Source organism: Grammomys surdaster, unplaced genomic scaffold, assembly GCF_004785775.1.
Source record: "Grammomys surdaster isolate TR1022 unplaced genomic scaffold, NIH_TR_1.0 125049, whole genome shotgun sequence".
NCBI classification, from domain to species: domain Eukaryota; kingdom Metazoa; phylum Chordata; class Mammalia; order Rodentia; family Muridae; genus Grammomys; species Grammomys surdaster.
Genome location: NW_021619961.1, coordinates 382,383 through 396,326, shown reverse-complemented (window position 1 = coordinate 396,326; position 13,944 = coordinate 382,383). Strand labels below are relative to the sequence as shown.

Here is a 13,944-nt window from a genome sequence, read left to right as displayed (position 1 = left end):
TCCCTACTTGACGCCTGTATTTCGTGCATTTCCATCCTTCCTGGGTTTTATGCTCTCATTCTAAAGTCTCAGCTACTCTAGTTTTACCCTTTATGCACGTTCTTATGGCCATCCAAATAATCCTTCCAGAATATGGTGGTAATTTTGCTATTCTCTTACTTAAAGGCTTTGTAGGATGTGGTTTACTGTGGGACAGGGTGACCATCCATCCAAGGTCATCTCTTCTCTCCTGTCTTAGTTTTGTATGCCTCTCCCTGGGAGTGCCTGTTTCAGAGCCACTGCCATTTGACTAAACCGCCAACACTCGCTAACACTCTCCAACACTCTCGTAACAAAGAGTTCCTAGAAGATGCCGTTGGGCTAGTCTCACGCTTGTAACTCTGCCATCTAGGCCAGTATTTAGCTTATAGTTGGTGGCCAGTATATGCTGAGTGTTGCTTAAAATTAACTTGTATATATGTATTCTTCTTACATATTTTTCTGGTCCTATATGAAATTTGTCATGATGTATTTATGGTGTATTTTAAAATTGACAAACAAGGGTTGTCCCTATTCAAAAATTTTAATCCCCCTCTCTTCATTTTTTTCTTTAGATTTTGCACATCAAAGTATAATGCTTTATAAAACAAAAACCTAATTGGAATTCTGATTGGAAAGGCACTATGCTTTACCATTTTATACATGTGCCTTGCAGGTCTTCAAGGGCAGTTACTTGCCCAAAAGTATGGAGTCAGTTATTGACAAGTTCTGAGAGCATAAAGGTCTTGAACCAAACAGTTCCCTTCAGATTCTCATTACTTTAAGGTTATATGGTTCACAGCTTTAATCCCATCTACAACTTTTATTTTTGCTGTAAAGCTTACATTGCAGATTCCGGGCATCGGGAAACCATCTGCGGGTGATTATTTTACCCACAGTACCAGCTATGTTTTAGAACTCTTAGTGCCGAGCTGTGGCAGGTGCCTGTACTCCTAGCTGCTCAGAGGACTGAGGCAAGGTGATCCTTTGCACCTGGGAACTTGAAGCCAGCCTTGGCAGACAGTGGAGTCCTGTCTCAAAAAAAGAAAACCAAAAAATGTTTCATTTAGTAAGTGACCATTCTTGGATTCACAGAATTTGAAGGAGCAACACATTTTTCTGTGACCCTACAATTGGTTGCCCCTCCCTTTGCTCACAGAACGATGCAAACCATGTCAGGGCTAACATTGCCCCAGTGCCACCTTGCTCTTCAGAATCCTCATTCTCCCTCAGCACGGAACTGTGCAGCCTAGCTTGTCAGTGAGTAACTGTTCCCAGCAACTGTGGGCTTGAGAATAGCAACTGAGAGAGTGTCAAGGAGCAGAGCATGCTCTCAGTGTGGTACCCTGTGTGTGTTTGCTTAGCTCACCAAGAAGCTCAGAACAACCGAGATTACCCTGGAAAGCCTGAAACAGCAGCTGGTGGAGCTCCATCATTCTGAGTCGATTCAGCGAGCCAGAGAGCAGCATGAGAGCATTGTTGCAGGCCTCACACAGAAGTACGAAGAGCAGGTGTCATCCTTACAGAAGAATTTAGACACTACTATAATGGCCCTTCAGGAACAGGTCGGTGATTTCTTTTTTTTTTTTTTTTTTTTTTTTTTTGGTTTTTCGAGACAGGGTTTCGCTGTATAGCCCGGGCTGTCCTGGAACTCACTCTGTAGACCAGGCTGGCCTCGAACTCAGAAATCCGCCTGCCTCTGCCTCCCGAGTGCTGGGATTAAAGGCGTGCGCCACCACCGCCCGGCTAGGTCGGTGATTTCTAATGAACAACTATCCGTTGAGTAAAGTTGGATATTTTGTGGTCCCCAAGGTAGAAATTTTTTTGTTAATGATAGGTATAAAATTATATCTGAGCCTTTACTCTCCCTGCTAAAAAATTGATTTTTGCTTTAATCATGAGTGTGTCTCTAACCCTGTTTTGGATACTTTTCTTGTAGGGTCCACTGGTTCCTTCTCAGACCTCACAGTGCTATACAACTATATTTTTTATTTTATAGAAAATATACTGTCCTTATTGTCATAGAGTAGATGCCAACTGAGAGGAATGGGTATACTGGCACTGGCCAGAACCTAAGCTTGACCTGGGAACTTGACCTTTTGTAGATGTCTGAGCTTCCAGCTCTCAGTAAGGAGTGTTGAGAAATGGTTCCTTTGAAAATAGAAGCTGGATATCTGGAATCCAGTATTCTAATAGCTGACCATAGGAATTTGCATACCAGAACTCTTGTGGACAGTAGTATATAAGAAAAATCTTAGGACTAAGTATGTTATGTGTATACATGTCCTGGCTAGTTTTCATGTCAACTTAACACAATAAGCTAGAGTCACTTGAGAAAAGGGATCCTCAAGTGAGAAAATGCTTCCATAAGGTGGGCTAGGGGAGCTTGTAGGGCATTTTTAAAATTAATGATGGATGTAGGAGGACCCAGCCCATTGTGGGTGGCGTCACCCCTGGGCTGGTGGTCCTGGGTTCTATAAGCATGCAATTAGGAGCACGCCAGTAAGTAGCACCCCTCTGTGGCTCTTGTATCAGCTACTGCCTTCAAGTGCCTCCCTGCTTGAGTTCCGGTCCTGACTTCCTTTGATGACAAACAGTGATGTGGAAGTCTAAGCCAAATAAACCCTTTCCTCCTCAAGGTGCTTTTGGTCATGTCATCACAGCAATAGTAACCCTAACTAAGATTATAATAACATTAAATAAATTTCACATTTAATCTTGAGTGTCATCCCTAACATAACAGTATGTGTTTTCAAATTTCTCAAAAGTGAAATGTTTCTCAGGCTGGACACTCAGTCTGTGTAGTGTATAAAACAGAGAAGAAAGCCCCATCAAGATAAACTGCTTGAGCACATTGCACAGTTGACTTTTGTATTTGTGTCTAAGAAGGAGTCAGTATTAAAGGCTCTGCATCAAGTGCCAGGTTACTTGCCTTGTGTCCAGAGCCCTAGGTTGAATGAATATAGTTTCAGGATGAGTTTTTCCTGATGTAATTTAAGAACTAATTTAGCCCAAGAGACAAAGTGAAGAAACTAAGACACCAGGATGCGACAAACCTCCCAAGATTCACTCTGATTCGGGTTGCCATCTCTGACTTGTGTGGCCAAGTCTGCCTTTTTCCGTGTTCAGCAGACCCACGATGGCAGAGTAATTATGTAACATTTTATTCTGTTATTTTTTAATTTTGTGTTATATATTTTATTTTATTTATGACTCAAGTCTCATGTAGCTCAAGCTGTCCTCAAACTTGCTCTGTAGCCAACGGTGACTTTGAACTTCTGATCTTCCTGCCTTTGCTTTCCGAGTGCTGGGGCTATGGACATGCACCACCATGCTCCAGTTATTTGGTGCTGGTGTATGCCCTGGGTTTGGTGCATGTCAGGCAGGTCAGTATTCTTCCAGCTCATCCCCAGTTTATTTATGTGTTTTATTCAATTTGTTAATTTTTTCTTTTACATAGAAAATATTGTGAATTTGGTGATAATGGAGGATTTCTAGAGTGGGAAAAGATAAAGGTATGCCCATCTGAAGAGTCTGCTGTATAGAAACACAACTGGAATTGGGGGTGTGGGTTATTGCTATTTTACTTTTTCTCCCAATTGTCTAAGGAGTTTTTATTTATTTAATTTTAAAATAAACTTAAAAAGTCATCATACACTGAAATTAAGCAGATCTAAAGTCTATATACTTCATTGACCTTCTATATAGTTAGAAGCCAGTTATTTTATTTTTTAAAATGTTTATTTATTCATATTACTTTTGTTTAGCATGGTGGTATTACATAGCCATCGGTGGTCCTTAGCCAGTTTAGGAAGGTGGAGTCTGTCAGCTCCTGTGGGGTGTTTGAAGAGCATTGCCTCCGCTGACTTGACATGATCTCACTGGGATGGGGTGGGAGGAGTTACCAGTGGGTTTGGAAGCCTTTCTTGTAGGAATGGTTGGTACAAATGTTGGCAGAGCCCACAGTGGCTCTCAGGACAGCCCCTGGTTCTGACTGCTCTAGTACAACCATTTCCTTCCTTTGGCCGTTGCAGGACAGGTAATGGTCAAAGCTGTGCCTTTAGCTTCTTTATCTGTTCCCATGCCTGCCATCAGCACTTCAGGAGAGGGACTTAGACCAGAAGGTAGAATGGAATCTTGGTTCTGTGCACAATGTGCTTCAGGTTCCAAGCCATGAGCTATATTTACTGTGACTTATCCCCATACTTTGGAGTGTCCACCCGGGAGTGCTTTTTATTGTATCCCCTTTGTAAACTTGTGATCAAACTTGCTGTATGGGAGCGTGATTTCCTCCCTTGGGAGACAGTGATATTCTGTAATGGCTTCTCTGCAGCGCCTGCAGTTGTCCACTAGTTCAGTGGTTTCCCTCCTGGTGTTCTGTGTAGCAGATGATAGCATTCATGGACAGCTTTACTGTCTCTTTGCTGTCTGCATTCTTTTTATTTTCCTTACTTACCATAGTGCATTGGTGAGAACTTCCAACCCGATGCTCAGAGACAAGGAAGGGCATCGCTTCCCTGGTCCTTATCCTTGTGGGAAAGTTTCAGGTTTTCCTGTTAAGTATGCTAGGCTCAGAAAGTTTGTAAGGTGTATTTTTCTTTTAAATCATGAATGGTTGCTAGTTGTATTTTGAAAGACAGAGTTCAGCACAGAGACTGCTTAATTGCATTAATGGGAGGTGCAACAGTCTGACACAGCTGATATCTTTGAAGGTCTGTGTACCTAGTGCAATTTGAAAAATACATGGTTATAGCCTATTATAAACCCAGTGCTTTCCTTAAACATCAGGTCTTTCTATGTAGAAAAGGCTGTCTATACAAAGGAAACTGACGTGACCTCTAGAACGTGAGTTGAGTGTCGTGCCATCCCCTCGTGACAGGCATCTAGGTGCATTCCTGTTAGCTCATCACGCAGCAGCCATGTTATGCTGGCTTGTTAGAACCGTGCTTCCCAAGCTGGCCTGGGAAACAGCTGCAGCATGCCAAGAACTTTGCAGTGCTAAATAAACAGGCACTGCTTTCCAGAAGCTTCATTTTGCTAAAAATCTGGTAGAAAAATTTAAAGCAAACACAGCTGCATTATGACATAGAATACAAATTTCCCAGGAGTTTTAAAGCAAAGCAAGAGCCTTCAGAGCCCCTTTCCTTTGCACAAAGACACTCCTGTATTATCTACATTTGGGGCATCGCTGTATTCATTCAGAGAGCATTATTGAGGTTCAGGCCATGGAAGGGAATCTGGTACCAAAGGCCCATTTGCTCTCACTTCAGAGCTCTTGCTAATGGTTTGCTTAGGGCTTCTCACTGTTCTTCTGCCTCTTTCATGCTTTGATTGACAGTCAGCCTGAGCAGCTGTTAGGTGAGAAGCAATGACTGGTACAGTAATAGTTTCTTCTACTTGAGCTTCAAACTCCTATGGCTCTTTATTTCCAAATATGTTTTCTTATTCGAGAAAAGTTTGCTATATACACAGAGTCTTTCTCCATGCCTATATGTAGGGGATGCTGATCCTTGTCCCATAGTGTGTATTGTTTACATAGCTTCCTATTGTCACACTCAACAGTTACCATGTCTTTTTGTCATTAATTTTTCAAGTTTTATAATGCTTGTTATACATAACATATTGTAGGGATGCCTTCATACAGAAATAAGATGTATAACAGGTAGAAGGAGGAATATAGGAGAAACAGATTAGATTTAAAAGAAACCAAGAGGAGGATAAGATTAGTTTTGGCTGCCCTGGACAGATTGAGCCCTTGGTTGCTCAGAATAGAGTTTCCATGTGTTCATCTGTTTCCTTGTCTGAGGATTTGGATTCCATGACTCAAAGTGGTTTGCCTACATTTGTGTATATATATGTTAATGCAGTATAAAATGCAAGCAGGACTGTACTATATTTCCTTTGGCATGAGTAAACTCTGGTTGTAGAATGACAGTATCTTACAGGTGTCCTTTGTTAGCTGGGCTTCCCTCTCAGGTCACACGTGTTCTCTTCCCATCCTATGCACAGGTTAACCTGTGAAAGAGATCATACTACCAGGTGATGATTTTACATCTGATAGTTTTAATTTCTACTAAAACTGATTGTGAAAATGAGTTGCCAACTTCTCTTCTGTTTAGGAAAGTATTTGCGCGCGTTTGAAGGATCACGTACAGCAACTGGAACGGAACCAAGAAGCAGTCAGATTAGAGAAGACCGAGCTCATTAATAGGCTGACAAGGAGTCTAGAGGACAGTCAGAAGCAGTGTGCCCACCTGCTGCAGTCAGGTGCGTGTCTTGTGGGATATCTGCAGGGCTACTGTGAAACACATGTAGCTGGATCCCTGAACTACAGCTTTACTGTATCATCATGTGTGAGGGAGTGTGGGTTTGCCTGTGCATGTCATGCTTCACGTGTAGACACTAGAGGACAACTTCCATAGTTGTTTCTTTCTTTTGACCTGAGTTCTGGAGGTCACACTCAGGTTGTCTTGCCATCTATCCTGACTAGCTTGCACTGCAAGTGCTTTTTACCCTGGAGCCATCTCACCAACCCAGATCCCTGAGGTATAAAAAAGCCAGAAGAGACAGAAAAGTCCACTAGTGATCAGTTTATTTTAGAGAGGATTATATGTGCAGTTCATATTAAAGGTGCAGTTCGTTTTTGTTGTGTAATCTGGACTACAGGCGAGTGTAACGTTCCAAATAAACATTACCAGCACTTGTCTGAGAGACCTGTGCTGTGGTGCCTGAGACTGCTTCCCACAGGGGAAAGGGAAGGAACCCACACGCCAGGCGGCACTCTGCTTCCAAAGATGCAGAAGTTCTGTCTTCAGCCACCTTTATCTATGAGAGCTCATTGTATTTGCCTGTTGGATAAAAGTTAACCTCATTTCTGGTTGCCAAATCAGTCAATGGTTTTTTATTAACTAATATATATACAAGTCACATTTTGGCATACGAGCTAGTCAGACGGTTGGAACGGGGTGTGGGAGTGTGATTTAGTCACGGTGAAAGCACTGAAGTTAAAGGCTGTGTGTGCTCTGCCGAGGGACCAGATCTGTACCCCATTCCCTTTAGGCTCTCTAGCCCTGCTTCCCTGTGCCTCTTTCCCCCTTGCCGTGACTTGATGAGTCTTTTCCTTGTCTAGGCTTGGAACTGTGATTGCTTCCCTCAGCTGTTTCTGAGAGGCCTGTTTTCATTTATAGAAACCCTCAAACCACCCTTTGAACTGGAGTCTTTACTAGTACATTTCAAATATGAGTTTGTTGAGGATGGAGAGGTAGTTCAGAAGTGAAGAGTTTGGCCGGGCAGTGGTGGCGCACGCCTTTAACCCCAGCACTTGGGAGGCAGAGGCAGGTGGATTTCTGAGTTCGAGGCCAGCCTGGTCTACAGAGTGAGCTCCAGGACAGCCAGAACTACACAGAGAAACCCTGTCTCGAAAAACCAAAAAAAAAAAAAAAAAAAAAAAAAAAAGTGAAGAGTTCTTCCTGCTATTGCAGAAGACTAGAATTTGGTTCACAGCATCCATGGAGCTCACAACTGAAGGTTCAGCCCCAGGGGACCTGACAAACTCACTCTCTCTCTCTCTCTCTCTCTCTCTCTCTCTCTCTCTCACCCACCCACACACACACACGCACACACAAATACAAATCTTTCAAAGATTAGTAGTTTTATGTGTGAAATGGGCATGTTGGAAATAAAAGCAATTTACAAGACAACAAGATACAGTTTAATTGCAGGGCAGTAATGGTAGGGTGGGAGTTTCTTGGCTTCTGTGACTGGAACCTTATGTCCCCACTAGATGACTCCTGGGCTGCTGTGGTCTGTAGATGCAGCAGTGGCAATAGGGCTTACAGGGTTCAAGGCCTTGAGCTCCTGGAGGAATGAATCTCAGACACACAGGTCTTTGATGTCTCCCATGGCTACCTATACGTATGGCCCTAACATCATAACACTAAAGCAGACTCCATCTCAAACCTGGGTGGCTTCCCGTCCTGTAGGCATGCGCCTCCTTTCAGTTACATAGCCTATGCCTTTCTTACAGGCTCTGTGCAGGAGGTGGCTCAGCTTCAGCTACAGTTGCAGCAAGCACAGAAGGCCCACATCCTAAGTGAGAGCATGAGTAAGGCTTTGCAAGTGAGTACTGTCTCTCAGAAGAGACCCAGGCAATGCTATCGCACCGTTTTTGAACCTTAGGTTTCTCTGTGGTAAAGTGGCTTAGACCATCTTCAGACCAGCCAGGGAAGTTTTTCAGGATCTCACCGACACCACTGTTAGTTAGACCTAGGTGTTCCAGCCCAGTTCTAATGAACTGCAGAGCCAGGCCTCTGCCTCCTCCTGCCGGTCTGTCTGTCCACAGTCTCTCCTGGCTCTGCAGGTGTATCCTGGAGACCAGGGTCTCTACAGGTATGGAGCATATTTAATTGGGCTCTGTTTCTCACAGACCCTCTGCCACTTTAATTTTCCTGAAAGGTAATTAAGGTGCTGGAGAGGAGTTCTAGTGTTGCTTCCACTGAAGGAGGTGCTCTGCTTGTTGATCCTGCAGGCAGAGCATAGCATGCTCCTGGCTGAGCTATCTGTTTTGTCTTCTTCTATAGTGAGGCCAGAATACTAGAGGCATCTCAGTTAAGGGGATTTTGTAAATAAGACAGCCACAGAAAGAACCGCCTGCCTTTGCTTCCTCATTCGTTTGAAAATATATTGATTTGAGAATACAGCAGGAACTGATCTTTATGAAGTTATTTAGAATGAATGTTAAGAATGTATTTCAACAGGCTTTTCTGCATTCTTACTGATCATCAAAATGAGGTTTGAAACATAGAATGTCTGATTTTGTGATTCAGGAAAACAGTGAAAGTTACTTTTGATATTTTATTCTAGGCGGAATTAACAGAACTTAAAGATGAGATTTCTCTCTATGAATCTGCTGCAGACCTCGGAGTCCTTCCAGGTGACTCTGAAGGAGACCTGAGTGTAGAGCTCACTGACTCATGTGTGGACTTGGGCATTAGAAAAGTCAATTGGAAACAATCCAAAACTAACAGGTACTGCATGAATAGTTTACTACAGATGAGTTTATGTTACTAAAGCTGGTGACGGAGGTATGGGACACTGGTGGCAGCAGGCATAAGATAAAGACTTCAATTAAGGGACAGTGTGTTTTAGAAATTCTTAATGAAATATAAATGCCTGAAATCCAAATGAACAGAAGTCTGAAGTATTAATACTATGTTTGTAGTCCTCATCATGCAGATAGGTGCCAGTTATAGAACTCTAAGTAGGAGCTTTGTAATTAAAATATACAGATTATGGGGCTAGGGAGGTGGCTCAGTGGGGAAGACAGGTTGCTATGTTGGCATAAAGACCAGAGTTCAAATCCCCAGCACCTACCTTAAAAATGTAGGCATGGCTGCATGTACCTATACTCCCAGCACTCTGGGAAGTTGAGACAGGAGGATAGCTAAGGACTGCTGGCTACCAGCCTAGCTCCAGGCTCAGTAAGAGGTCTTGCTTCCGTGACTGAAGTGGAGAGTGCCAGAAGAGGCCACCTGATGCACAAGTGTGGGTGCACACCTGTATACATACACATGTCCACACCACACACATATTGCACTATGCACAAGTGTGGGTGCACACCACTCATATTTCATCTATGTACAAGTGTGGGTGCACATGAGTATACATACACGTGTACACACCACATACATTCCATCCATGTTCAAGTGTGGGTACACACCTATATACATACTCGTGTACACACCACACACATATTCCACCTCCCCTCCCCCCCACATATATAGACTATGGATGTGTTTGAACCATTGAGGCGAATACTTATTTTTAATGTTACCTTTGTGGGTTAAAAATAGGTCCCTTGCATATGCAACTTTGGGAAGTCTGTGTTTTAACACTGCCATTACAGGTTAGAGCAGTAAGGTGAGGTTTATGGGTTGGAATCTAAAGCCATGATCCTGCAAAGGAAGCTGCTATTATTCAGCTCAGTGAGGCGTCATTTGCCTGAGTGTCTGCCTCCTGGGGCTCCTGTTGCTGCAGATAACAGCTATGCCCGGAAGAAAGCAAGGGAGAAGATAGTGAGCTAGACGGAGGTGTTTTGCTGGGAGCGATCCTCAGGCTCTTATCTAGGGCCATTTTGACCCAGGTTTCTTCCCATCCCATAATTACCTGGTTGACAAATGGAGGCCACTGTGGCTGAGATGAAGTGGAGGGGACTCCTGTCAGCTCAGCCTTAGCTGAGAGAGAAGTGTGGAAGGCCAAGCAATGGCAAAGTGGCTCTCAGTATGAGTATTTTAACCCAACCATGTGAAGCTGAACAAAGGCTTCCACTATGATTGGTGAATGCATAAAAAGAAAAAAAAATTTTTTTTATTGTTTTTATGCCTAGGAACCTACAATTTAAAGTTCTGTGTGGCCGTTTGAAAACACACTTGGTTGGGGATGGCTCATTTTTTGTCACTGCCACATGACTTCTCAGAGCCTAGTGAAAGAGCACACACAGGCTTCAGATACCAGCCGTTTGCCAGAGCTTTGCCTCAGTGCTCGGCACCTGGCCTTGCGTCAGCATCGTAACTTTCTTGGAGCGCGTTTGTTTGTTTGTGCTTTCATCAGACTTTCTCTCCCTTGGAACTTAAGTGATAGTTAAAATAGATAATGAATGTGAGTCTCCTGGAATATGTCCTAGAACTTACTAAGTACTAAAAAAAGGACAGCTATTTCTCCTATTTTATAGATGATTGTTTATGCATTTAATCTGATTTTACATTAATCTACTTCGAATTTAACACGTACTTTTAAAAGCATTTTGGTCCTCAGTCTTGTGACAAATGTTGGCTTTACTGAAGCATAGAGAAGGGAACCACTTGGCTCAGGTAGTCACTGGTGCCACTGGGACCCGAACTCACAACTCTCTAGGCCTAGCCTGTTTTTCTCTTTGTTCACATTTACATGGCAGTCAAGCCTTTTTACTTTAAACTTCATTATTTTTTATCTCTCTTATGTTGAAGATTTAAGATATAGTTCGTTAAAAATGTTTTTCTCCAGTTGTTTTATTTTAGTACTGTGGTGGCTTTGGAAGAAGTGATGAGTATGTCTGTGTTGATCTCTTTCAATAGACACACCTCATCTGTGTCCGTTGTATCTTTGCAGTTTGGCGTTTTCCTTGTGGTAAGATATCGCTGTGCACCCCAGCTTGGCCTCAAATGCACAGTCTTGTCCTGGACTCCCAAGCACTAGGATTATTGGATACGCCGCTAGGCCTGGCTACTCTGGTCATTTCTCTTTATATAGCATTCATAGCCACAATGTAGCAGTTCTAAAAGTACGCTCCTGTACCTGCTGGACTAGAGGCATCTCATTACTCCACAGAATGACTGAGCCGCCCAGCTGGGAGCTGGGCCATCACTGGGTCAGAGTGGGTAGTCACTGAGAGCTCTGGACAAACCATCGGATAAATGCAGCATCCAGAGGACACATGTAGCTTAGAATCCTCTCACCTGCCAGCATTAGTAGTTGATCATCTATTTTTGAGAAGCATTCTCATATCAAGTTTATAGGACATAGGAAAGAAGAAATTTGGGCTTTTTTTTTTTTTTTTTTTTGAGTGAACTGATTTGTTGATGAAAATGAAGCAAAGTTTCCCAGTGTGAGTTACTGTTTTCTTGACTTGAACTGCTTTCAAATCACTGACCCAGGTATCAGTGGCTCCCAGCTTTTACTACCAACTACCACGCCCTCAGGCTGCTGCCTAGTAAACCGGTTTAGCCTCAGTGTTCTATTTTACATTAATGGAATTGGAGTAGCTAAATCCGTACACAGCTTACAGACAGCTTCCTCTCTCCATTATTATAGTTGGCTGCTAAGCTCAAATAATAAACATTTAACAAGTGGAATGCCTTTTTCCTTTGGTCTTCTCAGCAGGCTTCATAAGGGACTATAGTTTATTTGGGTTTTAGGAAAACGATCTCTGTAGGGTGCTGTGATCCTTGGGCAGAGTGGTGACCATTCTGCCTTTTTTTTCCTGTCAAAGAAGGAAAGAAATTATTGCCAAGCACTTTCTCTGCTCTCTGACTTGTCTTTCTCTAAGAGTACAGAGTATGTTATTCCAGTGGCTTGTCTTCAGTCAGAAGAGGAATTAGGTTTGCTAACTGAGTAAACCAAGTGCTCACAGTCTACCACATCCTATAGCGGAATACTTGGTTAGGTATTTTGTTTCTTACATAGCTGTATCTGTTATAATTTCTATTTCTGTAAAAATAGAAATGATTTAAATAGGTGAGGATTTACATATGTAAACATACACATAGACTACATTTATATGTGTATACATACACACACACACACACATATATATATGTATATATAATATATCCTAAGAAGCTCTAATTATATTGTTAAAAACAAATTTACCTAATGGTTTGTTCATTCTTCCTTCATACATGTACAATGTTCTATATTTCATTTGTTTATTTAAATTATTAATGACAAAAACAAAAATATACCTAAAAGCAAAACTTCTAGAAAAACCATTTGTTCTTCCCTGTTTTGTATCGCTCCTCAAAATTGACCTGGGCCTCCTGTCTGGCTTTGTGTATCAAAGCTGGGTCTCTGAACACATCTTTGTTGACAACAGTCTTGTCCAAGAGGATATCCACAGAGTACTTTGTAGGCGTGAGGTGGTTGTAGTTATAAACTTTCATAAAGGACTTGATCTTGGATTGCTTGTCAGTTTTCTTCTTGCCCATGGCAGCTGTCACCTTTTGGGGATAGTGGTCAATCCCAGCCACCAGGGCACGGCTGTAAGGGCAGTCTGAGGTGCCATCATCAGTGTACTTCATGATGACGGCTTTGCGTCCGCAGTAGCATCCAGCCAGGACACTCCTTCCCGGGTTTCATGAACTTGCCCATTTCAACAGTAAGGAGCAGCACCCAGCAGAAAGGAAAGAAGGACCTAGCATTTCATTTAAAATCTAAAATCTTTCAATTTCAGGAGTAAAAGCTTTAATCCAGATACTGTTATTTCTTTTTTAGGTAGGTTTTCTCTTTTAGAGAGATTGATGTTTTACACATTTCTGTATGCTCAGCTCTTGTCCTCCCTATTAACATTTTGTATTAATTCTATAATTAATGAACCAGTATATTTACATTGTCAGTCATGTCTGAGGTTTCCCTGACTGTCTTTAGTTTTTACCCAGTGTCTGTGACTTTCTGACTTCAAAGTACACATTAGCCACTAGGAAAATGTTTAGAAACATATGTGATTGATTTCAATTAAGAAAAAAAAGACACTTTTATTAATTGAGAGTTTCACACTTACATGGAATGTATTTTGACCCTATTTGTCTCCCGTACTCCTCCCTTTAGTGCTTCCTAGGTCCACTCCAACTTGATGTTCTGTGTGTGTGTGTGTGTGTGTGTGTGTGTGTGTGTGTGTGTGTGTGTTTTAGATATTGAGTCCCATTTATATTGGCAATCTATTCAAGGGTGTAGGGCTGCCCACTGAAGCATGGGCCTACCAGGATCCATGTCCTTAAAGAAAACTGACTTTCTCCCCAGAAGCCCTCAGCTCTGACTAGCTCCTCAGCTGAGCGAGGGACCTCAGAAGCACCCTGCATTCTTCCTGTTACAATGGTAACTCATTTGATCTTGAACAGGTCTTTTCTTTTTTTCCTTTATAACATATTTGTTATTTTTTGAGAATTTCACATAAGCATACAATGTATTTTGATTGTGTGTATCCTCACTTCTTCCCTACCTCCTCCCTGATCCATCCCCACTCTATCTCCACCTAACTTTGTCTTTTTTCCTTTTTTATTCTTATCTTATATATTATGTCGTGACTACAGTTTACCCCCTCTCCTCTCCCCCAGTCTCTTACTCCTACCTCCCTCCTCTCCTAGATCTCCCTCCCCCTCCCCCTTCTCTCAGAAA

The 13,944-nt window shown here is 42.4% G+C and overlaps 1 protein-coding gene and 1 pseudogene across 4 annotated transcripts in view; one reads left to right on the top strand and one right to left on the bottom strand.

Moving 5' to 3' along the window:
- Positions 1-13,944, top strand: part of Cep152 (centrosomal protein 152) — a 53,123-nt gene that overhangs the window by 6,160 nt on the left and 33,019 nt on the right. For all 4 annotated transcript variants that reach the window (XM_028784999.1, XM_028785001.1, XM_028785000.1 and 1 more), the window contains exons 7-10: positions 1,383-1,583; positions 6,138-6,285; positions 8,045-8,136; positions 8,881-9,044. In XM_028784999.1, the coding sequence (XP_028640832.1) occupies positions 1,383-1,583; positions 6,138-6,285; positions 8,045-8,136; positions 8,881-9,044 (605 nt within the window). The remainder of the gene's footprint in view (positions 1-1,382; positions 1,584-6,137; positions 6,286-8,044; positions 8,137-8,880; positions 9,045-13,944) is intronic.
- Positions 12,531-12,921, bottom strand: LOC114636906 (annotated as a pseudogene).